The sequence below is a fragment of the Chionomys nivalis genome, chromosome 25 (assembly GCF_950005125.1).
Source record: "Chionomys nivalis chromosome 25, mChiNiv1.1, whole genome shotgun sequence".
NCBI classification, from domain to species: domain Eukaryota; kingdom Metazoa; phylum Chordata; class Mammalia; order Rodentia; family Cricetidae; genus Chionomys; species Chionomys nivalis.
Genome location: NC_080110.1, coordinates 39056876 through 39084629, shown reverse-complemented (window position 1 = coordinate 39084629; position 27754 = coordinate 39056876). Strand labels below are relative to the sequence as shown.

The following is a 27754-nucleotide window of genomic DNA, read 5'->3' as shown; positions in this document are numbered from 1 at the left end:
GTGGCTATTGCGTAGCTAGCCTCAAGACCCAGGTCCCAAGCAAAACTAAATTACTTTGTTCCCCAGTGCACTGAACTCAATCACCAGCCCCATTCAGTCAATTCCTGTTGAGCACCTATAAAAATGAGAAGACATCCCTGGCTTCCTAGGGTTTAGTTTCAAAGAAAACAAAAAAGCAACTACAATAAGGCAATACCATTCACTACAACCAAGTGAAGAGTACTAAAGTGGCCTTTCGCTGATGGCCACTTTAGTCTAGGGAGAAGAGCATCCGGCTGCCCATGGCAGAGTGAGCAGGCACAGTCAAACGCAGACATCCAGACTTGTCAGCCACATAGACTGTTACGAAAAAATATGTAAGAGTCAGTGAACCTCTTAAAACAATCCTTTATTTAATAAACCATTTATTAGCAAATAAATAATGTATATATACCAACCTAAATATTTAGGATCTAGTACTGCCCAAGGATATACCTCAGCATTACAAACTGAAAGGGTGAAGCTTCACTTAGTCACCAGATACCAAAGCTGAAGCAATCATTCCTCCTGTTCTCCTATGTAGATGTCATAGACTCAGCATAAGGAGTGGTTTTCTGTTTGATTCCTTTAGCCAACCAGGTTAGTACAAAACCATCCTCTAGTTACTCTAAACTTACAGTCCAGATGATTTTACTTTCTACACTTGAACATGTGAAAAATACAGGGCCCTTCAATCAAAGACTATGAACCAAGAAGTTAATCTACAGGGATGCATGTTTTAAAATGAGTTCTCATTATCCAAGTTCTGAATTAGTCTTTCTGAATGGTTTCTAAACCTTAAGTACAGCCTGAAACTTAGGCAACATTAGGAACCATGGAGCTGAGCCCAAGAAGGTGCTTCAGAATTTCCAACATGAGACAAGAGTGCATCACCTGTCCCTTTCCTCCTGACAAAAGCTGGAAAATAAGGTGCATGTTTTTACAGACACAGCACCAGATACCAGATACAACTCGTACCTTAAGAGTGTGCACACTGGGGGCACGTGTGGAGATCAGAGAACAACTTTGTGGGACTGGTCCCCTCCTTCTCCTTTCAAGGGTTCCAGGGATCAAGCTTATGCCATCAGGTTTACACAGCCAAGTGCCTTACCAGCATCCTCTCTCCAGCCCACACCCATAGCAGCTGGAGAACTAAGGAGTTTCAGAATTTAGTAACTTAAATATTCAATCCTTCACACAGCTTTAACTCCTTATATAAGAGGTATTAAATAAATTAAATGTTCTATATTCACAGAGGGAAAAAAAAGGAAATCAAATACTTCTTATGCAGTCAATTCTCAGAACGGACCCATCATTTGCAGCTGGAGAGAACTTCCAACAGTCCTTCCAGGTAGAATGTACTTAAAATATAAGGAAAATGGAAAAGTAGCTACACAGCCAATGCAGATTACATTGAAACCCAAATGTAAATATAATCAAGTGAAGTTCTCCTAAAAGGAAGGAAACACTATCACCCTCAAGGAGATAAATCATACAACAAATTTTATATGAACTGAGACGCTTTTCTTGCTTTAGTGTATGCAGAAAAAATAAAAACTCATGTTATCTAATTTGGGGGTTATATAGTTAGAAATATATAATTCTATTTCTATGGCCAGGTCAGCTAGCTGAAATAAGTCAGCACGATCATTTGAATTGGTTGTCTGCAGACTGGGCAGGGCTTGTTCCTCTTCTTAAGCTTCTTTGCACATGTGAAACATGACATGAGATGTCCGGTTTTACCATGAACAATGCAACCATTTTTAGGCCGCCCTTGACAAATCACACATGGCTCAGCAGCATTAAGAGAGAAGCCAGATTCCATACTTTCTTCCTTGTCTTGTGTCTCCTCCTTCTCCACCTCTCTGACATCTTCCTGGCTGCTATAAACAACACTACTAGAAGTCGACGGCTGGGAGTAGTCTTCACTCTCCTGTGACGGGGAGGCATGGACCTCTTTATCATCATCTTCCTCGGTGCAGGGCTCTTTAGAATCATTCACTGTAGATTTTTTCCCATCAGGCACATCTAAGCCTTCCTCTGCCTGAGTCAAGGTCTCCAGCTTGGCTTTTTCCAAGATTTCCCCTTTATCTTTTTTATCTTCTGGAAGCCAATTCTCACGAAGGGCCCAACATCTGTTGCAGTGGGATGGAAGGGGAGGATTCATTTCATTGCAGGAGGTACACTTCCAATAGTCCTTCAATAAAGGAAGACATTAACTCTTTAGTTATTAGTCACAGCGAGGCTAGCACCGTCACAGTACGCCTGAGGTAAAAGTCTATCACATAGTTAATTTTCAGCATTTCATGTTTTACATAAAATAGGTAAAAAGCCCATGAGAAATAGTTAATGCTTATACCAGAAATTAGCTAAGAGAACAGATGTTAGACACTTTCCCTGCATGTATACACAAAAATGGAGACATGTGTGAAATATGTGTGAAAAATGTGTGAAATAATAACTGTTAGTTTCTCTTTGACTGCACGCCTGGGATCAATCTCTAGCACTATTTAAAAAACAAACAAACAAACAAACTGAACATCCCAATTTCATCCACAAGAGAAATCTAAATCCATTCTTGTCAGCTAGCTCCAATATACCATTCTCATCACAATCCAGCCTTGTCAATGTTCTCCTGGACTCTTAACTGCTCAGTGTGTCTTCCTTATCCCAATTTCTCTTCACACAACTGGAGAAGCACACTCTCCCGCATCCCTGAGTCATCACTGAACATGTCCTGTATCCTTGCATAAACTGAAGGGTGAACTTCCTAGTGAACCCTAGATAAATATATCCAGTTTACCTTGCCTGGCAAGTGGACTAATGCAGAAGCAATGGGGGTAAAGTCCATTTATTCTCCCACATCGATTCCTTGATTCTGGCTAAATGTGACTTCCACTCATCCCCAAAACCAAAACCAAAAGGTCTTGTTAGACGAGGATGGATGTTTCAGGGGTCCAATATATTCAAGGTTAAATTGCATCCCATAAAACCAAACAAATGTATCAACAGATTCTACTACAACAAAGAAGGAAAAATAAGTCATAAGAGTTTAAAAGTTTTAATTGTATAGAATTAACTCACTTTACAGAGTAAATTAAGCTAACTTTTCCCAATCCTCATCTCAGAGCCGTCTTTATTTCTGTGAAGTATCTGTATACTTACAGCTAAGGAGATTTCAGGGTCTCCCTCAAAGGAGTCTGTATCACTTTCTCCTGTCTGATACACTGTGACTCGATAGACCTAATAAGACAAATTCATTAGCATCAATTTACCACCTCTCAACCAAGAAGGCTGAATTCTTAATAAGTCCTAAACAAATAGCTAGAGCCACTAACTCTCCATGAGATCTGAAGGGCAAGTCAAACGCAGTTCCAATAAAGTAGACAAAGTAGAAGAGTAAACTCTTCACCCACCATGGCAAGAGTTGTTTAACTTTTTTAAAAAAAAGAATTATTTATTTATAATGTCCTGCTTTCATGCATGTCTGCACACCAAAAGAGGGTGCCAGATCTCATTACAGATCATTGTGAGCCACCACCTGGTTCCTGGGAATTGAACTCAGGATCTCTGGACGAACAGCCAGCACTCTTAACCTCTGAGCCATCTCTCTAGCCCAGAGTTGTTAATACTTAGCAAACAAAATATTCAAGAAAACCTATTTTACAAATTCCGAGTTATTAACTAGAAAAAAACTAGAAATGTTAAAAGTATAGTCACTCCCAAGAAAGAGATATACAGGCACCATCTGACACTTTTGTTTGCTGCATGTTTTATATCTGTGAAAAACAAGCTAGTATTAAAAGAGAGGAATAGGAGTAATGACGCTTGCCTTTGATCCGAGCACTCTGGAGGCAGAGGCAGGCAGATCTGGTCTACACAGAGTCAGCCTGGTCTACACAGCCAGTTCAGGATCAGCCAAGGGCTACATGGTGATACTCTGTCTCAAGAAAAACAAACAAACAAATAGTAGAACCAAATGGAGAAGTTTATGGGCATACCATTACAAGAATGTCCATTAATGCCTAAGTTTCTGACTTAGTAATATGAGATTATAATAAACCAGAAGCTGTAATATTTTGCCTTAAGCTCACAAATGAAAAAGCAAAAATTTCAAGTGACTCTGAACATATCACATATCCAATCTTATTAAAAAGCTAGCAACCATGGAAACCCACCTCATCATCCTCATCTGAGAGCTCGTGCCCGTCTTCACTCAGGCTGTAATCTTCGGAGTCAAGAGACTCAACTTCAAATTCTACACTAAACTGATCGGAAACCGAATCCTGATCCAACCAATCACCTGAGTGTTCACTTACACCATCATCAAGATCCTATGGGAAAAGAATAAAGTGAACTTAAAGACATTGCCTCTAGGCCTCAGTAAGAGCTTCCTAATTAGCCGGGCGATGGTGGCGCACGCCTTTAATCCCAGCACTTGGGAGGCAGAGGCAGGCGGATCTCTGTGAGTTCGAGACCAGCCTGGTCTACAGAGCTAGTTCCAGGACAGGCTCCAAAGCCACAGAGAAACCCTGTCTCGAAAAACGAAAAAAAAAAAAGAGCTTCCTAATTGATCCTGGGCCACTATTCCTCCTCCTGTTCATATTGCACAGACTGGCGCAAGGTTAAGGTTCAAGGCTATTACATTAATATTTAATCTTCCCTGCTCAAAATTCTACTACATGAAAGAAAAAGGTCAAAGGCCCTTGGCCCTGACGTTACACTCAGCATGACGGCACTAACATTCCCAAAGGCCCCCAGCTAAACACATCCTCCATCCTACTCAGCACCCACACTCCGCTCAGATTCTGTTTCCTAATTCTTCCACTAACTTTCCCTCCCTAAAGTGATTTGAGCTTCTAAATCCCAGTCACCTTTGTTTGGCTAAACCTCTAACAATACCACATTTAATAACCTTTCCTATTTATACAATTATTGATACACACCTATTAATTAGATGAAGCGTAACTGCAAGCTTCTCTATAAAATACAAAAAAGGCTAAGACTTACCTTAATTACACTATTAGCGTGTCAGAATGCTAGTTACTGCACAAATACAAATCTGGTATTTGGGTTTTTGAGACAGGATCTACCTATGTAGCCTTAACTGGCCTAGAACTGGACGCTGCTTCCTGAATACTGTGATTAAGACTGTGCTGCCAGCCCAGAATAACTTGATTTGAAAAGCTTCAAGACAAATTTTTAAATTTATTTTTACAATTCTGTGTATTTTCAACTGACCCCACGTTTTAGGATTTAATAACTTACAGCTTCAGAACCTAATGTTATTTGTCTGTGCTAAGGGTAAGAACACATACCAAGGCTATAATCTTCTCAATCAAGAGATTCAATTTAAAGGGCTGAGTATGGTGGCGGACACCTTTAATCCCAGCACTCAGGAGGCTGAGGCAGGAGGATATCTGTGAGTTCAAGACCAGCCTGGCCTACAGAGGACAGCCAATAGTCAGGACTAGAGAGGTTCAGTCTCAAAAAAACATAAAAGAGATTCAACTTAAAATCCTACACTAAACTGATCACAAACTGGATCCTGAGCTATAACTGAGAAGAGTACAGTACTTTGAGAGTCAGGGTACAGGTCAGTTTGCTGCCAAAAATCCACTCAACTTCAGATCCATCATTTAACTTCTAGAGAATACAGTCCCTTGAGATATGAAAGGAGTCTGAATTAATATAATCAACAAAAATAGTGTTATTATTTTATAAACTTCAAAATAGGGACTTGAAGTGATGTTGATAAAGCAGTAGAAAAAGCAACTCACCAAGGACTAGCTCTAATTCCTAAACAACTTCCACTGACACAGGTTAGGAGTCGATCCCATCTCTGGTGACCCAACAGTGGTCCTTCACTCAACTCTAGAATCAGACTTACTTTCTGCAGCAGTGGTCTGCAAGCTGTATCTTAACACCAGTGTATTTTTATAAACAAATCTTTCCTGAACAAAGCCATGCATGTGTGTCTACACATCTATGGTTGCTTTTCCAAATTAAGAAGATCCAACAGAGACCAAAGCGAACCGGACCCAAAAGGTTAACTACATGGTGTTTGACAACCCTTTGGTTCTACAGTATCATGAAAAATGCAACACTGTTGGGGACCAGAGATGGCTCACGGATAACAATGCCAAGACTGAGGCACTGAGTTCTCTACCCCTGAAACTTCACCACATGGTGGAAAGAGAAACCGATTACCTCGAGCTGTCCTTTGACCGCGTCACATCCCTTACAAATGCACTGTGGCAGACATAATCCGCATGCACATAAACAAACATGCTGTTTTCAAATGCAATATAGAAAGCTGTTTTGAAGCCAGGTGGCAGTGGCACACACCTCTAATCCCAGCACTTGGGAGGCAGAGGCAGGTAGGTCTCTGTGAGTTTGAGGCCAGCCTGGTCTATAAAAAGAGTTCTAGGACAGTCAGGGTTACACAGAGAAACCCTGTCTCAAAATTTAAAAAAAAAAAAAAAAAAGCTGTTATTACAGTTCAACTCTCAACAAATAAACCAGCATAGTCTCAATTTTATATATATATATATATTTTTTTTTAATTTATTACATATATTCTGTCTGTGTGTATGCCTGCAGGCCAGAAGAGGGCACCAGACCTCATTACAGATGGTTGTGAGCCACCATGTGGTTGCTGGGAATTGAACTCAGGACCTTTGGAAGAGCAGGCAATGCTCTTAACCGCTGAGCCATCTCTCCAGCCCCATAGTCTAAATTTAATATCTCTCATACACAGACCTAGAAATCAGAAGCCTATTTGCTGATTAGCTCTGTGCAATGTAGGTTTGTACATGGATAGTGAATATTGGTGTCATCTTTACTGATACAGAACTCCAACAAAGCTAAACTTCCCAAAGTCGTCTTCAGTGGGGCACAGAAGGCTGAAGTGTATAGTGGTACAGTGCTTGCCTACCATGTGCGAACTTCTTTCTGGGTTTGATCTTTGGCAAGGAGAACGAACAAGGAAGCAATCAAAGCAAACTTAGATTTCTACAGTACGTAACCGAGCTGAATTTCAGTTTCCTTCGTTTATTTAAAAAGTGTAACTTCTAAATGTTCAGTTTGCTTTCTGCCCCAACACAGCTGAGCTGACCACTAGTACAGGGTCCACACCTAAGGATGACGTCAGGAGCACTGCTACTCTGCTCTCCCTCTTCTCTGCAAACATAGGACTAGAAGCAGGGGCTCTATACAGATTGAAGATTAAATTTTACCACCGTGTTCAGCATCAATCTCACATCAAACAAGGGCACTTGTTAAAGATTTCTTTTATGTTTATTTATTATAAAACTAGGGAACAAAATAAAGGCTTGAGGGGGATGGCAGGCTACTGTTGAAAAAGCCCCACCCTCGGTTTCTCAGGAAATTCGGAATCAACCTACCCCTGGACCCAGCAATACCACTCTTGAAAATATACCCAAGAGATGCCCTATCATACAACAAAAGTATATGCTTAACTATGTTCATAGCAGCATTGTTTGCAATAGCCAGAACCTGGAAACAACCTAGATGCCCTTCAATGGAAGAATGGATGAAGAAAGTATGGAATATATACATATTAGAGTACTACTCAACAGTAAAAAACAATGACTTCTTGCATTTTGCATGCAAATGGACGGAAATAGAAAACACTATCCTGAGTGAGGTGAGCCAGACCCAAAAAGAGGAACACGGGATGTACTCACTCATAATTGGTTTCTAGCCATAAATAAAGGACATTGAGCTTATAATTCAAGCTAAATAAGAAGGTGAACCCAAAGAAAAACATATAGGCATCCTCCTGGATATTAACCTTCATCAGGCGATGAAAGGAGACAGAGACAGAGACCCACATTGGAGCACCGGACTGAAATCCCAAGGTCCAAATCAGGAGCAGAAGGAGAGAGAGCACGAGCAAGGAACTCAGGACCGCGAGGGGTGCACCCACACACTGAGACAATGGGGATGTTCTATTGGGAACTCACCAAGGCCAGCTGGACTGGGTCTGAAAAAGCATGGGATAAACCGGACTCGCTGAACATAGCGGACAATGAGGACTGCTGAGAAGTCAAGAACAATGGCACTGGGTTTTGATCCTACTGCACGTACTGGCTTTGTGGGAGCCTAGGCAGTTTGGATGCTCACCTTACTAGACCTGGAAGGAGGTGGGAGGTCCTTGGACTTCCCAAAGGGCAGGGAACCCTGACTGCTCTTCGGGGTGCTGAGGGAGGGGGAGTTGATAGAGGGAGGGGGAGGGAAATGGGAGGCGGTGGCGGGGAGGAGGCAGAAATCTTTAATAAACAAATAAACAAACAAATAAATAAGAAGGAAAAAAAGAAAGAAAAAGCCCCACCCTAGCTTCCTGGCAGCACATCCCTTGGCTCTGCCTCTTCTCTCAGTCATGTCAGTCACGTCTATCCCCAGTGAAAACCCCACCTCTTGAACCAAAATGCTCCTCTCAATGGGCCCGTAACAGGCATTCTATTTATAAGTTTGTTAGAACTTTAAGGACTTGCTGGGCGGTAGTGGCACATGCCTTTAATCCCAGCACTTGTGAGACAGAGGCAGGTGAATCTCTATGAGTTCGAGGTCAGCCTTGTCTACAAGAGTGAGTTCCAGGACAGGCTCCTAGGCTACAGAGAAACCTCTCTAGAAAAACCAAAAAAAGAACTTTAAGGACTAAACCTTGGGGAAAAAAAAAATTAAAACTGGAAAACAGGACTACAGAGATGACTCAGAAGTTTAGAGCACTTGATGCTCTCAAAGATGACCCAGGTTCCACACCCACACAGAGGCCATAACCACCCTCATACTATGGTCCAGGGGATGCAACATCCTCTTCTGGCCTCCAAGGACAGCACATGCATGTGAAACATACTAGCTGACAAAACCCTTACATAAAAAATAATCCTGGCGGTGGTGGTAGTGGCAGCACACACCTTAATCACAGCACTTGGGAGGCAGAGGCAGGCAGATCTCTCTGAATTCGAGGCCAGCCTGGTCTACAAAGCAAGTTCCAGGATAGTCAGGGCTGTTACACAGAGAAACCCCGTGTCCAAAAGACATATGTACCTAAATAAATATATAAATAATACATAATAATAAAACAAATCTAAAGTATTTCTTAAATAATCAAACCGACGCGTACCTGATGCGAGGGGGTCTCTGTGGACTCACTGCTGCTGCTTCTTTCACAGCATATCTCTCTCAACACACACAAAGCCAGGCTCCCGTCAAAGGAAAGGGATCTGTGGCGCTTCCTTTGCCGCTCACCAGGTAGTTCATCTGAGTTTTCTTCTATGTATTAAAGGGAAACAGGTAGTTAAATTCCTGTGCTGTGGCTGATTCAGAAACCGTAATGTCTTAGTTCCTATTTGCAACAAAAGTCAACCATTTACATTCTTAAAGTCTGTGTTTCACTGGCTCTGTCCAACTAAAAACACTAAGTTTCCAATGTTTTTTCTGAACTTTACCTCCAAAAGTTACAATAAACTGGATCCATTTAGAGCTCTTACTAACCCAACAATATACAATATTTCTGTCAACACTAAGCGTTAAAAATTTGAGTATACTAGATATGGTGGTGCACATCTTTAATTCTAACACCTGGGAGGCAGAGGCAGGTCAATCTGTGAGTGAGGCCAGCCTGGTCTCTGCAGAGATACTGTCTCAAAAAAATAATTAAAATAAAATAGAAAACAAGACTTTATCTTCCTTTTATTATAGAACCAAAACCAGGGGTCTAGAGCAATGGTTCTTCCTAATGCAGCGACCCTTTAATACAGTTCCTTATGGTGTGGTGACCCCAACGAAAAAGTTATTTTTGTTGCTACTGTTAGGGATCATAAATGCAAATGTCTGTTTTATGATGGTCTTAGGCAACTGTGAAAAGGTCATCTGACCCCAAAACCACAGTATTAAAGGAAAAACCCCCAAACAACTATGTAATATGCCAAATAATGACTCATATATACCTGTCTCACTAATTGCTCTCCTTCTAGATGAGGTAGACGGTCTAGAAAATGAATCTGAAGATGAAGGCTTCTCTTCTTGTGGCTCTCGCACAGGGTCCTAAACACACAAGAAAACGTAAAATATGACAAAGTAAGACAGCACAGGCTGCTTCGAGCTCTGTTTTATATAACCTTCCCAATTTTCAAGAACTATTTGTCATGAAGCTGGAGAGATGAGTTAGAGATTAAGACATGTGCTGTTCTGGACTGGATAACTTTGGCTCCCATCACTCACGTCTGGGGCAGCTCACTACCACCTGTAACTCCAGCTCCAGGTGATACGGCATCCGCTACTGGCCCAGGAATGCAAGCACTCAAGGACAATACACACAAATAGAAAGTTTTAAAAAGAAACCTTGTAGTAGAGTAAGAAATAAATTAACTATTACCTCCTGACCACTCCCACCTGCAGGCTGACATCTGTTCTCACTCACTGATGTGCCGGAGTCTGAAGACTCTAAGAGAAAGGAAAAACTGACTCAAAACAAAGAATAAGAATTCAACATATACCAGTTTAACCCAACCCTGTACAAAATTTAACCTTTCAACAAGCATTAGCCATGTATGTCCCAAGTGTCATTTGCATGCTAAAACATGGACATAAATTCAACTTTAAAACAGTGATCATGAAGTAAAATAAGCCGGGCAGTGGTGGTGCACACCTTTAATCCCAGTACTTGGAAGGCAGAAGCAGAGCAGGCAGATCTCTGTGAGTTCGAGGTCAGCCTGGTCTATAGAATGAGTTCCAGGACAGGCTCCAAAGCTAGAAAAAGCCTGTCTCGAAAAACCAAAATAATAATAATAATTAATAAAAAGTAAAATAAGCAAAATTTTAAAATATACTAGCAGATACCGGGCATGGTAGTGCACTCAGCACTCAGGAGGCAGAAGCAGGTGGATCTCTGTGAGTTCAAGGCCAGCCTGGTCTACAAAGAAAAGTTCCAGGACAGCCAGGGCTGCACAGAGAAACCCTGTCTTGGGGGTGAGGGAAAGAGAATATACTAGCAGAGGAAACAAAGAAGCATCTTTTGGTAGATGCGGGGGGGGGGGGACACGGGGGACGGAAACTGTCGGGACACATTTTGTAATAGCCTATGCTGAAGCTGGTGTATGACAGGCATTCCAGAGACAAAAACCAGTATTGTGAGAAGGCATCCAGACACACACCGTTACTGTGGCACAAAATTAAACTAATTCATTTACTGGAGCGGAAGCAGGGTCACTGTACAAAGAGTCATGTGTGTTCAGCCAGACAGCACAACATATCATTCTTCTGAGCAGTTCCATAAACTTGCCTAAGGCCATCTTGTAATAGGGTTTTAGTTCAAGAAATAAAGCTCAGCTGGGCGGTGGTGGCGCACACCTCTAATCCCAGCACTCGAGAGGCAGAGACAGGCGGATCTCTGTGAGTTCGAGGCCAGCCTAGTCTACAAGAGCTAGTTCCAGGACAGAAACCAAAAGCTACAGAGAAACCCTGTCTCGAAAAATCCAAAAAAAGAAAAGAAATAAATTTCCTAGCTCACAGAACTATTCTCCCCAGGGAGCAATCATAAAACTCCTAAATAAGGAGTAGCAAATCACTGACAAAACAGAATTTAAAAAGAAGGAAAAAAAAAACCCATAGAAACATACAACAAACCACTGGGCATGATATACACCAATCATCCCCAGTTATTGGGCTGATTCAGATAGGATTACAATTTGAGGCCAGCCAGAGCATCTCAGTGAGACTCTTGTCAAAATAAAAAGTTGCAGAGCAGGTGAATCTCTGTGAGTTCGAGACCAGCCTGGTCTACAAGAGCTAGTTCCAGGACAGGCTCCAAAGCCACAGAGAAACCCTGTCTCGAAAAACCAAAAAAAAAAAAAAAAAAGTTGCAGGTAATTCAGAGGCCTAAATAAGAGTTCTCAATTAGCATGTGTGAGATCCTGAGCCCAAAGTCCAGTATGGAAAAACAAATAAAAGAACACAGAGGCAAGCAAACTTAAGACTAGAAACTGGGTAAGACCAGGTGTTTAATGCAGCTTGGTCTCCAGGACAGCCAGGGTCCCACACAGAGAAACCCTGTCTTGAAAAAAACCAAAAGACCAGAAGTTTGAAATGCAGTGTAGAAGGAGCTGATAAAGAGAATACCAAGAGTCTAACTATGAAAAAATGTGTGATAGCACCCAACAAGAGATTGTAGGAGGGTGGACGCTTTAGATTGCAAAATAATTAATTTAAATGAGCTACTCAGGTAGGCAGTTACAGTTGGTATTTACTTTTACAGTTCAAGCTCTCAAAACATCAAAATTCCAGAACTGGGAAGGACAAAATTACTCAAAATCATAGTCAAATACCGTTCACTGCCACCCTGAAGCACTTCCATCAACAGTGTAGTCAGGCCTGGGCTCTGAGCACTCTGAAATGATGTAGTACCATAAAAACTCTTGCATTCTATGGAAATACACAGATTATAAACCGAATACAGAGACAGGCTGTTTGTTACCTGGGAATTTGCCTTAGTATGTGTAAAAATTACAGGACAAATTAATAAAGTGCCAAGTGTGACAAGGTTGACAACTAATCTAGAATTTTCAAAATTACTTTAACTGAACTAAAATACAAAAATGAAAATACGTAATTTACAGCTGACCCTTTAATTCTTCTAGTAACCTGTCAGTTTATTTAAATGAATGACTATTAAGATACTTTAGCAGGGCGGTGGTGGCGCACACCTTTAAACCCAGCACTAGAGAGGCAGAGGCAATTGGATCTCTGTCAGTTCGAGGCTAGCTTGGTCTAAAAAAGCTAGTTCCAGGACAGGATCCAAAGCTACAAAGAAACCCTGTCTCGAAAAACCCAAAAAAAAAGATACTTGAGTGCTCGCTTCGGCAGCACGTACACTAAAATTGGAACAATACAAAGAAGATTAGCATGGCCCTGTGCAAGGATTTAAAAAAAAATACTTGAGAAAATTCAAAGTACTAGCACAGATTCCATAACTGTGTATTGTGTCACCATTTGACTTTTATTAAGAGCCTTAGAGGTCACCAGTAATCCCAGCACATTCAAGAGGGAGAAGCCAAAAGATTACAAGTTCAAGGCCAACCTAGATACTCTCTCAAAAAAAAGTCTCAGTTATCAAATTAGTCATTACTTTGTTCTGGGTTAAGATAAGATCCTGGTGCCTTTTATAGACACTACTTTGGTATTGAAACCCAAACATATAACAATTCAATGAAATACTATATTATACAATATGCAAAATCTCAATGGTACACAGGAAACAGGTATGTAGTAGTGCAGTATACACAATAACACATAACACAATACACCCTGAATACAGAATGGAGTAGTGGATTACAAGAGTGGTCAATTCAGTCTACAAACTAAACAGGTTTCTGAACACAGTTTAAAGATAACCCTCCTCCCCTTTTTTTGGTTTTTTCAAGACAGGGTTTCTCTGTAGCTTTGGAGCCAGTTCTGGCACTTGCTCTGTAGACCAGACTGGCCTCAAACTCACAGAGATTAAAGGTGAGTGCCACCACCGCCCAGTCTAAGGACAAACTTTTTAAGGTTTATAGTGTTTTGAAGCCTACACCTACCAATATTCAAATACACACTACTAACCAAATATGGTGGTACGTAATACTATAATCCTAGGGTCCTTCAGAGGCTGGAGAAGGAGAATCACTAACTCCAAAATAGTCTGAGATGCATACTAGAAATCTTGTCTCAAAACATCTTTAAAGGTTTGGGAGATGCTATCGGTCTTCCCAACTTAAGTGTTTTTATACTGTAGAAATGATATCATTTATACCAGCAACTACTACAAATCAGTATTTTTCCCCCCTTGGAAAGACTTGTTAAAAATGGATCAAGGGAGCAGACATAGTGGCACACACCTATAGTCCCAGCACTTAAGAGACAGACACAGGTGGATCTCTGTGAGTTCAAGGTCTGCCTGGTCTATATAGTGAGTTCTAGCCCATCCAGGGCTATGTAGTGATATCCCGTCTTTAAAAAAAAAAGGAACGGGGGAGGAAGGAGAAGGGGGAAGGAGGGTTTAAGAAGAAGAAAGACCAACTCTTTTCTTTAAAAAGCATCAAAACAGGGGCTGGAGAGATGGCTCAGTGGTTAAGAGCATCGCCTGCTCTTCCAAAGGTCCTGAGTTCAATTCCCAGCAACCACATGGTGGCTCACAACCATCTGTAATGAGGTCTGGTGCCCTCTTCTGGCTTGCAGGCATATACACAGACAGAATATTGTATACATAATAAATAAATATGTTTAAAAAAAAAAGCATCAAAACACTATTCCGTGTGTGTATCTTTATAGAATGAAAACCAAGCACCTTTACTAAAGTCTGAGCGTGTAGCTCAGTGTCAGTGTGCATGTTAACCACCACAAATAGACAACTGCAAGCAGAGCTAAACTGTTGCTTACTTAAAAAATGGAAAATGATTGTCTATTCAAGAAAGACTAGAAAGGGAGGCAAGAAAAGAGCAAGGTCTGATCAACTTCTAGTAGCCTTTAATATTATTTATTTTTCAAAGAAATTCTAACTGATAACCCAAGGTTTCAACAAACATGAACAGGGCATTCAACTTTGTATGATACATTTTGTATTATACTTTTTATAATAGTTTTAGTTCATAGCCATTTCCTACTCAAGTTTATACTCCTATTATAATTATGCATAAAGTAATTCTTAAAAAGAATCACTGGGCCTGGCAAGACAGGCCAGGAAATAAGGAAACTTGTTGCCCAAACCTTATGACCTGAGCTCACTCCAGAGTCTGATCTTCAGGACCCACGTGACTCCCTCAAGCTGTCAGCTGACTTCATACGCACATCACAGCACATAAAAGTGCTCACAGAAGCACAAGTCAATGTAGGTGGAGTTTTCTGGTTTGTTTGTTTTTTAGGAAAATCATGAGCCTGGAGACATGGCTCAGTGGGTAAGAACACACACTGCTCTTACAGGGGTCCTAAGTTCGGTTTCCCAGCACTCATGTCAAGTGGCTCAAAACCCCCTGTAACTCCACTCTAGGGAATCTAACACCTCTGGCTGCTGTGGACTCCTGCACTCATGTGCACATCACACCCACATACAGGGGACATACAAACTTTTCTCTTTTTCTTTGACAGGGTCTCATTATGTAGACAGGTCCATCTGCCTGTGCCTCCCAAGTGCTGAAACTGAAGGTATGCTTCACCACATCAGACTCCATAATTAATTTTTTTTCAAAAGAGGGTTGTAGTAATGGTTGTACCTTGCAAGAGGTAGCGGCTCACTTACAATAAATAGTCTAGGAGATCAATTCCCTTCTTCTGGCCTCTGTGGGTACTTCCCATTTGGGATGCACAAACATACATACAGGCAAAACAAAAAACACCCACACACGAGGGAGGGAGGGAGGGAGGGAGGGAGGGAGGGAGGGAGGGAGGGAGGGAGGGAGGGAGGGAGGGAGGGAGGGAGGGAGGGAGGGAGGGAGGGAGGGAGGGAGGGAGGGAGGGAGGGAGGGAGGGAGGTTTCCTTGTGTAAGAGCTCTGGCTGTCCTGGAACTCACTTTGGAGACCAGGCTGGCCTTCAACTCAAGAGATCCACCTGTTTCTACCACCTGAGTGCTAGGATTAAAGTCGTGTGCCACCACTGGCCGCAGGGCTGTTGAGGCAGCTAGCTAGAACAACACTTTCCAAGCACAGATGAGTCCCTGGGTCCAATTCCCAGCAGTGCTGAATAAATGAATGAATGCCATGTGGGTTGTAATCCCAGCTACTTGGGAGAGCAGCAAGACTGAGTTTCAAACCAGCCTAGAAAATTTACAGGGATCCAATCTCAAAACAAAGCAAAAAAGTAAACAGAGGCTGGAACTATGGCTCAGTGGTTAAGAGCATTGGCTACTATTCCAGACAAATCTGGATATCTCACAACTGTCTGTAACTCCAGTTTGTAATTCCAGTTCTAGACCTTATGGCCTCTTCTGTCCTCACAGGCACTGCACACAGATGGTACACAGACATACACACAGGCAAAACACTGACACACATAAAAATAAGTAATAATTTACAACAAAAATTAGTCAGCACTGAAAGAGGTGACTAAAATAATAAATAAGAGAACCAGAAACACAAAATACATGCACATAGATAGCACATAGATACATGCAATGTCTCTGTACCGTTTTGTTCTGCCTTTTACTTTACAGTGCTAGGGATTGCAGCAGAACCGCACACAGGCTGGGAAAGCACTCTTCCTCTAAGTATGTCTCCAATCCTTAAAACATGATTAGAGGGACTGGCAGGACGCTTGCACGGAAGCCTAAAAGTCTGAGGAGGATTTCTAGAGCCCACATAAAAAGAACGCCACATGACTCCCACATGGACACCATGGCCCGTGCCCTACCCACAGACATGTATCATACACACACCAAGATACTCAAACACTTTCTAAAAGCTCAAGGGCTCTCAACTACATAGTGAGTTTGAGATTAGACTAGGATACATGAGACCCTGAATCAGAAAGAACTGTCTTCAGAGTTACAGTATTTTCAGAGTATTCAAAATTAACTTACCTTGCTGGCTTACGACCACCAAGTTTCTGTAGATCATTGTATATATTTTCCTTGTAAGGAAAAGAGAAATTATAAATAGAGAACCTAGAGCTGAGTAAAGTTAGATCCCTTACACGCCCAAACAACCAAAGACTGGACAGGCCTGATGGCCTGAGTTCAATCCTAAGAACTCACACGGTGGAGGGAGATATCTTCTGAACGCCACACTCACAAGGAACATGCTCACACACAATTAAACAAACAACAACAAATATCAACAAACGGGCTTGTAATACTCCAGGAATTCAGGTTCCCAAACAATATACTACCCCTCCCCAAAGAAGTATCAGGGCCAGGAGTGCCAGCAGCAGTAAAGCATCTTGTATGCATGGCCACAGTTTCTCTCTGACAGAGATGGAGGCGAGCTGCAGCTTACTGACTTATTTACCTGTGCTCTTTCACGGAGAAGCTTGGCACTCCAAACAAGTCTCCTAGAAGATCATTTGAACAATACACAATATGTTGCTGCTTCTCATCATATAATCGTTTAGTCATAATATACTGGCCAAGATAAAATATAATCTGAAATAGAAATGTCATTTTTAAGTATTAAAGGAAACTAAATATCAGTTTTGCATACATTGAGTAATACCCCCTTATCTAAACAACCACATCCACAATCCTATACAAGACCATTTTGTGTCTAGAAGCTCTTTTTAAGTTGATGAAAACAGAAGTAACTCTTTCCTTCACATTACTTGAGTTTCTTTTCTTTTTTCTCATCAACTTAAATTCTGCTCAGAAATCTGGATACTAACATTCTAGGAAAGAAAGGGGAGGCAAAAATGCAAAAAAAAAAAAAAAGAAGAAGAAGAAGAAGAAAACAATCACCCACAATTCAACAGCTCTGAAGTCATCCCAGAGGAACAGGAAGATCACAATGACATCTCCCATCAGTCTCAGTTATTACTGCAATCAACCTGAGTAGTTCGTGGACCCAATCACTACTATTAAATTAAATAGTAGTGCTCTGTGCTCCATTAAATCAGTTTTAGCACACACTGTTATTCCAAAAGCAGCCCATCAACAAGGTAAGTCTGTAAGCATACTACAGTGCACAGTGCAGCTGTCAGTACAGCCTCATTGTCCCAACACAATTGTTATCACGGGATGGAAATGAAAAGGCCGCCCCTTGGTCTGACACTGAGCACCGCCAAAATAGAAAGAAACATAAAAACGGATGAGGAAACCACCCTAGGACTGACCCCTATTCCAGTGCACTTTCTACTATCCCATACTGGTTTTCACTACTCTCTCAAATGCCCCAGGAGAAAGAACTGAAAACAGGCACAGACAATATAAAGAGCTATAAGTCCCACATCCACGGTCCATCCAACTCTGGGTCTAAACTAACTCCAGAGATCTGTCCTAAACAAGGAAATGTTTTTCCTTGTCAATACTCCTTAAATAATACAGTATTAACAACTGCTTACATCATGTATTAGGTAATACAGAGATATCAAAGCATAAGGAAAACTGTACATACACTGCATTAAAAGTTTTATGTTTTAAAGTAAGGGACTTGGAAGGCAATGCCCTGTGGAGAACAGAAGAACATCACTGAGCCACTGCATACAGCTCAATACAAGCACCCAACATCTTTTTGATGGCTTTGATCTATTTTCTACTCTGTCTACTGCTAAATCCATACTTTTTTGTTTATTTCCTTAACTAATTTTATAAAGGTCAACCCAAAAAGTTAATGACCCTAAAAACATCACTTAACACTTAAGAGACTTAGCAGTTTTAGTAGCTAAGCAGGAATCAGTCAACTTTTTTTGTTGTTTTGTTTTTCGAGACAGGGTTCTCTGTTAACAGCTCTGACAGTCCTGCTCTGTAGACCAGGCTGGCCTTCAACTCAGAGATCCACCTGCCCCTGCCTCCCGAGTGCTGATATTAAATATGTGTGCCATCACCACCCAGTGAGTCAATCAATACTAAAGAAATGTGCCTACATGTCCATGATTACAGACGCTGCTGACAGACAGTGGGACAAGAAAAACAGGTTCCTCCTACAAAGAATCCTCTGAGAGGTTTCTAACAGTACAGCTCTCTTCCTGTCCTACTGACCAGTCCTAAGAACAAAACTTCAGTGTTTTAGGTAAACAAGATAACACTTGTATCTCTCACACTGAAATTGTCTACAACTGCCCAGCACTCACTGAAAACCGTACCTTCATAAACAACTTTAAGGTAAACAACAGTACAATGCTGTGTCCATGACACAGACCACAGGCTCATGGAATCAGCTCACCCGGGATTTCAGTACAGTGCGCTGTACTTTTGTAGCTCTAGAGCACAAGTTCCAACCCGGGACCCAGGGATACCCAAGAAGTCCTTTGATAAAATTAAGGGAATTCAACAATTGTGATGGGGAGGGGGTATGATCTTCATTTTCACTAAATTTGAACTGAAATTTAGTTTTCTCATCAATTATGAATATAGGCAACAAATGATAATATTTGTAATTTCTGTCACCAATAAACAGTTTTTGTACTGTGCTATCCCTAAAAACAAATACATTAACATTTTATTTCATTCCTTACTACACTAAATTCAAACTTACTGTCAGTATTTTGTTTTGTTTTTATGTACACTGATGTTCTGCCTGAATGTATGCCTGGCTGAGGGTGCCCTGGAACTGAAGTTACAGACAGCTGTGGGCTGCCATGTGCAAGTTGGGAATTGAACTTGGGTCTTCTAGAAGAGCAGTCAGTGTTCCTACCCGCTGAGCCACCTCTTCAGCCCCATATTTTGTTAATGTAAAAGGTTTATACTGGGCACATAAGATGGTTCAAAAGGTAAAGGTGCTTCCTGCCAAGCCAGATGATCCTTGTCTGATGACCCAGAATTCACCGGGTAAGAGAGAACTGATTCCTCAAAATGTCCTTTAATCTCCATTATACATGTACATATATACAAAATAAATAAAGCTTTAAAAATTAAAAAGTAACTAAAAGTACATTATCATAAATTTGTTTACTGTTATGTATTTAAATGATTCTCAGAAATTACAAATCTGAGACTTTTACCAATTTGCCAAATGAGCTCATAGCACAAATGCTAAGAATTCTATAACCCCAAGCACTCAGAGGCATGGGCAGGTGGACTTCTGTGAGTTAGAGGCCAAGTCTGGTCTACAAAGAGATTTCCAGGACATCAGAGCTACATAGAGAAACCTTGTCTCAAAAAAAGAAAGTCATACAAATTAGTATTTTTAGCTTCAAAATATAGTTCAAATGGTCACAAAACAGTGTCCCTCCTTATTACAAAATCTTTCTATATAACAAATCTTACCCACAAACTTGAAAAAAATACTACATATGGCTATTAAGACTATTATTAACTATTAATAGTATTAACTATTAAGTATTCAGGTTGGAGAGATGGCTCGGTGGTTAAGAGCACTGGCTGTTCTTCCAGAGGACCTAAGTAGAATTCCCAGGAACCACATGGTAACTCACAACCATCTGTAATGAGATCTGGCGCCCTCTTCTGGTCTGCAGGTATACATACAGACAGAACACTGTATACATAATAAAATCAAAAAAGGAAAAAAAGACATCAATTCTCTATCTCTCGGTTCTGCTCACCTCTTTCATAGTATAAGTATCTTTTTGCGCACCAACAGACTTTAACAACTTCAAAAGCAATGGTTTTGGTCTAACCTGTAGAAGAAAAGAACAGCTGCTGTTATATCCACGAGAGCACTCTCCAGCATAAGCCCACCAAGTCTGTCCAAAAAGAAGCCCGAAAAAGGCAGCAAATACCATTTAACAATTTGTTACAAAGTCAGACCTCAAAAAGTTGGGTTTTACAACACTAAGTGCAATAGACTTCATAAATGGAGAAGCACACATCAAAGAGGAGGAAAAATGCTATAGAAAAAACTATCCTATTAAGCAATTATCATGAAGTCATTAAATACTATTAGTTGTGATCGAAAAACAAACAGTATCAAGGGCCAGGTGGTGGTGGTGCACGCCTTTAATTCCAGACAGGCAGGTGGATCTCTGTGAGTTCAAGGCCAGCCTAGCCTACAAAAGCTAGTTCCAGGGAAGGCTCGAAAGCTACAGAGAAACCCAGTTTTGGGGGAAAAACAAAAACAAAAACAGTATCAAGAGGCTCAGAGATTAAAAGTACTTGTTGCTTATGCAGAGGACCCAGGCTCAGTTCCTAGGACCCACCAACCATCAGGCACCTCACAACTGCCTGAAACTCCAGTTTGTTCCAGGTGATTCAACATCATCTTCTGGCTTCTGCAGGGACTGAACATACATGGGAATATGATACTATTTCCTTTCTCCAGCTCTATCATCTATTTACCACTACAAAATCTAGTTGAGATCCAATGTGTTTAGTAAGTGTACTGTACAAACCCAAAGGTCTGCTTTAAGGAAACTTACAGAATGAAGGAGAAAAAAAATACACCTTTAGGACTAAACCTATCACTAATCTATTATACACCCAACTGCTACAGAACAAATCCAAACCAAAGAGGTAATGAACAATTCAAAGACTACAATTCATGTCCCTCAACTACAGCTCAGTATTTTCTTCCTATGTGATTTACACTTCAAACACTCACTTATAATCATTTACAATGTACCCAAAAAGGCTAGATAGTGCCACAAAAAAAAAAAAAAAAAAAAAAAAGACAGAGGACTTTTATTTAAAGAGCATGCCTGTAAAATCAGAAGAGCCAGAAGGTATTTTTTCCATGTCTAGCCAATTAAAGCAAAGTACTAAATGAACCACAGGAGTGAATATAAAATAAACTTTATTTGTAAAAACAGGTCTTATTGTACCAGAAGCTACAGTCTAGGCTGACTTTAATCTAGCCTTCCCAGTAGTGAGATAAGAACTGGTGGGGCTAAGAGATAACTTAGAGGCTAAGAACACTTGCTGCTCTTACAGAGGCCCAGCACTCACATAATAGATCAAAACCATCTGTAATGAGTTCCATGGACTTTGACACCCTCTTCTGGCTTCTGTAGGTGCCAGGCATACACATGGTACACATACACCCATGCAGGCAAAACATTCACACTCACACAGGTGGATCTCTGTGTGTTCGAGACCAACCTGGTCTTATAAGGTTAGTTTCGGGCCAGGCTCCAAAGCTACAGAGAAACCCTGTCTCAAAAAAGAAAACAAAACAAAACAAAAAAAACCTTTAAAAAAAAAAAAAAAAAAGACAACTGCCACCTAACTGGCAAGCTGTGACCATCAAAGCCTGAATCAGTCTGTTACCATCAGTCATGCACTACTCTGAAGATGTTCCTGTCCCTTACAGCTTTAATGAGCCTTTTGTTTCATTTTGTTTATGCATATGAGTATTTTACCTGCATGTACTTCTGTGCACCACTTGTGTCCTTGGTCCCCAAGGAGGTCAGAAAAGAATGTCAAATCCTTTAACACTGAGTTACAGACGGCTGTGAGTCATTATACGGGTGCTGAGAACAGAACCAGGTCCACGAGGAGTAGCCAGCGCTCCTAGCCACTTAGCTGTCTGTCCCTAGCAGGACAGTTTTTTATGGCTTCACATGGCGCAAACCCTCTTTGTCTACATGGCCTAGAATGCAAGCTCAAGAGGTAGCCTAAAGACAGACCGGACTAAAGTGAATACCACTTCTAGACAGCATTTGGTTTATTTTTAAAAGATTGTTAAATGCTTTAAGGATAGTAAGTACAGCCGGGCGGTGGTGGTGCATGCCTTTAATCCCAGCACTCGGGAGGCAGAGGCAGGCGGATCTCTGTGAGTTTGAGGCCAGCCTGGTTTACAACAGCTAGTTCCAGGACAGGCTCCAAAGCTACGAAGAAACCCTGTCTCGAAAAACAAAAATACACCAAAAAAAAAAAAAAAAAAGAAAGAAAAAGAAATGCATTTATTCCTAAAGAGTACACAAATAGGTTATCAAATACCAAATAGTCAGTACTGTAACTATACATATAAATGGCATTATTCACACAGAGAAATTTGTATTTAGGGAGATGTGTATGCATGTAACAAAAATTAATGAAAACGAGGTCGTGAATTTGCAAAATAGAAAAAACATTGGAGGCTTTGGAAAAAGAAGGAACAAACGGTGTAATTATAATCTCAGAAACAAGGAAGAAGTTTAAAAAAAATATGGGAACCACCTGGACGTGGTGGTGCATGCTTTTAATCCCAACACTCAGAAGGAAGAAGCTGCCAGATCTTTGTGAGTTCAACACCAGCCTGGTCTACAGAGTGAATTCCAGGACAGCATGACAGCACAGCTAAGTCTGTCACAACCCCACATGCAAAAAACGAGTTTTAAAGTGCTACATGAAAATACGATAAATACGTGCATAATCTTCGAACAGATTCTTGCAAAACATTCTATGAAAACTCAGAAGTCATCAAAACAGGGGGCTGGAGAGATGGCTCAGTGGTTTAGAGCATTGCCTGCTCTTTCAAAGGTCCTGAGTTCAATTCCCAGCAACCACATGGTGGCTCACAACCATCTGTAATGAGGTCTGGCGCCCTCTTCTGGCCTTCAGGCATACACACAGACAGAATATTGTATACATAATAAATAAATATTTTAAAAAAAAGAAGTCATCAAAACAGATAAATCTGACTATATAAAAATGTTTTCAGTAGTAAAGACATCAAGTTACATACAGTACTAGTAAAAAAAAAAAATTAACTACACTGAAAATGCCCAGAACTAGAGAATTATGCAAACTACTATGAAAAACGCAAAAGGGAATGAAGGGAGAAGGAAATAGGGAGGAAAAAAAAGGGGGGGGGGCTAAACAGAGACAGAGGTTGAGCACAACTCCGGATAAACGAGTTACTTGACAAATCAAAGGATTGCCTCACCAGAGATCCAGGCCCGAATCCTGAAACAACAGTCCAGGAACAGTAAGACTGGCTCACAGTCTTAGGACAGTTTATAAACAACGAGAAGGGGAGTGTGAAGAATGCCAACAAGAAACGATAAATGTTTAAGGAAGTGGAAAGTTAAAATACCTTGACAGGTATGCATGTAGCGAATCATCACATTCTTCAAAAATATGTACAAAATAACATCAAAAGGAAAAAAGAAAGCTAGTGCTAATTCAGTGCTGGCAGGAGTGAAGACCATCATCACCTTTTGGTGAACCAGTTACCAGTTAGCAATCAGATGTGTTTATTCAGGGCCTAGGATTTCTACTTCCCTATCTTTCTTACAGAATAATCACACACTTATTTTACTGACAAACAGGAGGCAACTTTTACATCTACCAGTAGGTCACAGGGCTAAGAATGTAGCTCAGCTCAGTGGGACAGTACTTATGCACCCACAGCCCAAAGGCTGGGGTCTAATCTGACACCAAAAGCAAACAAAAGCTGTAAAGACTTAAGAAAAACACTCAAATGGTGTGCTCATGTTATCAAATACTCTGCAGTCATTAAAAGTAATTCTGTAAGTTTACTGAGGACACCTTTGTATATTAATATAGAATAGGAGACTTAAGATAAAGAGCAAAGACTGGTACTCTGAATTTTTATTTTATGCATTTCTGTAAGGACTAAAAGCTTCAAGAGTTTATAGTGCCTTTAAGATTACCATTTACACAGCTGTAGAACAAACAAGACAATGCATGTCATAAGCGTTAACATCCACACTTGATGTAATGGAACTCATTTTAAAGGCCGTGTTAGGTGAAGGAGTCAGGTGAAGGACTGTGAAAATACAGATTCTTGCTGTTAATTCCCTAATGCAATCACAACCGAGGAAATTTTCATTAAACATACAGTTACATTTTTAGGGCTGTGCTACAGCTTGGGTTTAAGCGTTTTATTTGACTACCTAGTAAGATAAGTTAATTTTTATACACTCAAGACAAAAATACCAACCAGAGTCTCTTGTTCCGAAGCTGGAATCTGTGAGGTGCTTACGGCACCATCAGTAGACACAGACATGTTGGTATTGCACATTGGCCTACGAGTAGGAAGAAAAAAAAAAACACAGAGACGATAAAAACTTGAAATGGTAAAATACTTTTTTTAATAAAAGAAACAAAAAACGTCTTTAACAGTAGCTTTCGAAAATCAAAAAAAGGACATGAAGCGAGCTGTCCCTTACCTGGATCCACGCAGGAGAGGCGCCGAGGTCGGGGAAGCCACAGGTGTCCCTCTCCGCTCGCCGGCAGCAGACAGCTGCAGAGAAGGCCGGGTTTAAATAGCCCCAGCTGGAGGCAAGTCGGGGCTTAGCTCCTGCAGCAGGCGACGCGGAACGTGTCCCAACTTGACCAGCCCAACAGGAAAAGCTGAGTCAACTCGGGGCAGCCCGGTCCCGCCCCACCCAGAGGTGCAGGCCACCGGCAGCCGTGGTCGCCCGGACCCCTGCGGGGAGCCCCGAGCGACCCCGGAGACCACCCGCACCCCCCGCCGCGGGGTCTGCCGGGAGGCCCCCCGCCCCCCGCCCCGCCAGCCGAGGCCCCGCCCTCCGGCCCGGCGAGGACACCGTGGCCACCCGCCAGCAAACGGTCACCCGGCCTCGTGCCCCGCGCCCCCGCTTCCGGCGCCTACCTTCTCCTGCCCGCGTGGCTCCCGACCCTTCACGGGACGCGCGGAGGCCCGGCGACCATTTCGCTCCGGAGCTCGAGCGACGGCGGCTCCTGGCTGAGAGCCCGGCCGCCTCTCGGCTACCCGGGCCGAGGAGGCCCCCGCCACAAAGCGGAGTTCCGCGGCGCGCGCCCCCTGCCGCCCGCGCGGAGAGTGCCGGAAGTCACGGCCCATCCGGGAACCGGCACGCACGCATGGCACGGCACCGCCTCCTGGACCAATAGAACCAATAGGAGACGGACTTGGGCGGGGGCTCGGCGGCCACGCAGGGCGGGCGTGCGCGCGCGGGTCGTGGGGAGGGGTGGGGGGGGGGATCGCGCAGCGCAGGTGTGGCAAACCGTCTTTGATGAGTTTTGTTGTTCTTGTTAAACCGCAATGGTAACGAGGCAGATTCGTATCCAAGTGTTGCTGCTACCAAGACGGAAGCAAGAATAACAGCTGTGTGGTATTTTAACCCCCCCCCCCCCGCCAGCTGCTGGAATTGTATACCAATGAGTTATTTTCAGACTTTAAAATAAAAATAGGGCTGGGGAGATGGCTCGGTTGTAAAGAGTATATACGGCTCCTTTTCCGGTTCTCATCACCCATAATCTGTAGTTTCCAGGGGAATCCATCAGCCTTTGGTTTCCATGATCAACTAACTGTAGTCGTGTACACAGACACATACTCATAATTAAAATTTAATTTTTTAAAAAAAGCCATAAACGTATACTCCAATGTTCACAAATTTTCTAGTTGGTGGTTATAGAAGGCATTGGGTGTTGAAGCTGAACCCAGATGTAGTGGTGTCTGTCTATAATCCCAGAGGGAGAGAAACACAGCTGACTTTTTTTTTTTTTTTTTTTTTTTTGGTTTGGTTTTTCGAGACAGGGTTTCTCTGTAGCTTTGGAGCCTGTCCTGGAGCTCTGGGTCTACTTTTAAAGATATATTTAAGAACCTGAGCAGGGATGGCACACTCCCTTAATCCCCAGCACTTGGGAGGCAGAAACAGGTGGATCTCAGTGAGTTCGAGACCAGCCTGGTCTACAAAGCGAATTCCAGGACATTCCGAGCTGTTACACAGAGAAACTCTGTCTCAAAAAAAAGAGGGGGGAGGGGGGCTGGAGAGATGGCTCAGTGGTTAAGAACACTGGCTGTTCTTCCAGAGGTTGTGAGTTCGATTCCCAGCAAACAGATGGTGGCTTACAACCATCCTTAATGAGATCTAGCGCCCTCTTCTGGCATGTGGGCATACATGGAGGCAGATGTTGTATACATAATAAATAAATCTTAAAAAAAAAAAAAAAAGATATATTGAAGAATGTAGGGTAAGCCTGGGGGTGACTGTGCATGCCTTTAATCCAAGAACTTGGGAGACAGAGGCAGGTGGATCAGATCCCTATGAGTTCAAGGTCAGCCTGGTCTACAAGAGCTAGTTCCCTAGTTCCAGGACAGGCTCCAAAGCTACAGAGAAACCCTGTTTTGAAAAAAAAAAAAAAGAGAGAGGAATGTAGGGTATCATAAGTCTCCTGTTGGGGCGGTCCTGCATTGATCAATCCTCGGCACCAAAATTAAAAGCCCCAGATCTTAAATCAAGAGTGGTGGCAATTTATACAGTCAAAGATAATCAGAACTGAGACGGGAGGATAGCTTGAGACAAGCAATGTAAAGCTAATTTGAATAACATTGATAATCCATCTCAACAAGAAGGAACTTTTGTTATTTGGGGTTTTGGACCAGGCATGGTGGCATAGGCATTTAACCCCAGCAATAGGGAAGAAGAAACTGATGAGTTCAAGGCCAACCTGGCCTACATAGAGAGACCCTGTCAAACAAAGAAGTAGCTGAGCGGGTGGAGGGCTCTCCTGGCAGCATAAAGCCTTGGTTGGCTCCATCCCCAGTACCAGATAAGTCAGGCATGATGGTGCACATGTGTAGGCCCATCACTTGGGAGGTGGAAGCAGGAGGATCAGAAGTTTGAGGTCAGCCACAGACAACATGAGATCCTGCGTTGAAATAAGTCCCCCACCATTATTAACCTCAAGGAGTTGGTGTGGCTTTTAAATCATTCCTTTATGAAATAAAATAGTTAGATTTCTGATTGTCAGATTCTATACCTAACACCAAATGGATGAAAACTTCAAGCCGGGTGTGGTGGCACACACCTGTGATGTCAACACTCGGGAGTCTAAGAGAGTTTTACCTTGTGTATGTGTCCACCCTGGGTTATGTGGTAAAATGATGGATGAACAGATGGGTGTGAAGGAGGAAGAGAATAAGAAAGAAAGAAACCTCAAGTAGTAGCGTAAAACTCCGGGCCTGGTAGTATGCACTTGTAAGCCCAGCATTCAAGAGACTAGGACAAGAGGATCTAACGTTCAGGGTCAACCCAGGCTGAATAAAGAACAGAAACTGGCCTGGGTTACATATCAAAACTTCATCTCCAAACAAAACCATGTATGTGAGGGGGGTGACAGTTAATCCCCATCAAAGGCCTGTGGGTAATAACCATGGTTATAGTGAGAGTGTTTTGTAGCATGCGTAAACTCCTGGCTTTAAT

At 42.0% G+C, this 27754-nt stretch overlaps 1 protein-coding gene and 1 non-coding gene across 5 annotated transcripts; one reads left to right on the top strand and one right to left on the bottom strand.

Moving 5' to 3' along the window:
• Positions 1-367: 367 nt before the first annotated feature.
• On the bottom strand, positions 368-25363 carry Mdm2 (MDM2 proto-oncogene). Of its 4 annotated transcripts, none has more exons than XM_057758118.1 (12): positions 25180-25363; positions 24734-24894; positions 24505-24589; positions 20225-20299; positions 17020-17153; positions 16593-16642; positions 10424-10491; positions 9996-10092; positions 9170-9318; positions 4197-4352; positions 3184-3261; positions 368-2215 (listed from the first exon to the last, which is right to left on the bottom strand). In XM_057758118.1, exons 3-12 carry the CDS (start codon positions 24583-24585, stop codon positions 1643-1645), a joined length of 1461 nt encoding a protein of 486 aa, XP_057614101.1. In that variant the 5' UTR covers positions 24586-24589; positions 24734-24894; positions 25180-25363; the 3' UTR covers positions 368-1642. The 4 variants fall into 4 exon arrangements, with proteins under 4 accessions (XP_057614101.1, XP_057614103.1, XP_057614102.1 ...); XM_057758120.1 differs by having other exon boundaries at positions 24734-24839; XM_057758119.1 differs by having other exon boundaries at positions 24734-24807.
• LOC130866680 (U6 spliceosomal RNA) lies at positions 12894-13000 on the top strand. The gene has a single exon (XR_009056369.1). It is a non-coding gene; the product is annotated as a U6 spliceosomal RNA (small nuclear RNA).
• Positions 25364-27754: the final 2391 nt, after the last annotated feature.

Coding starts and splice junctions, on each gene's coding strand:
- Mdm2 (XM_057758118.1), bottom strand. CDS start 24,585: ATGTGCAATACCAACATGTCTGTGTCTACTGATGGTGCCGTAAGCACC. Junction 10,093..10,423: donor CAGGTGGGAGTGGTCAGGAG/GTAATAGTTAAT, acceptor TTGTGTGTTTAG/GACCCTGTGCGAGAGCCACA. Junction 3,262..4,196: donor TCTCAGATGAGGATGATGAG/GTGGGTTTCCAT, acceptor TTGTCTTATTAG/GTCTATCGAGTCACAGTGTA.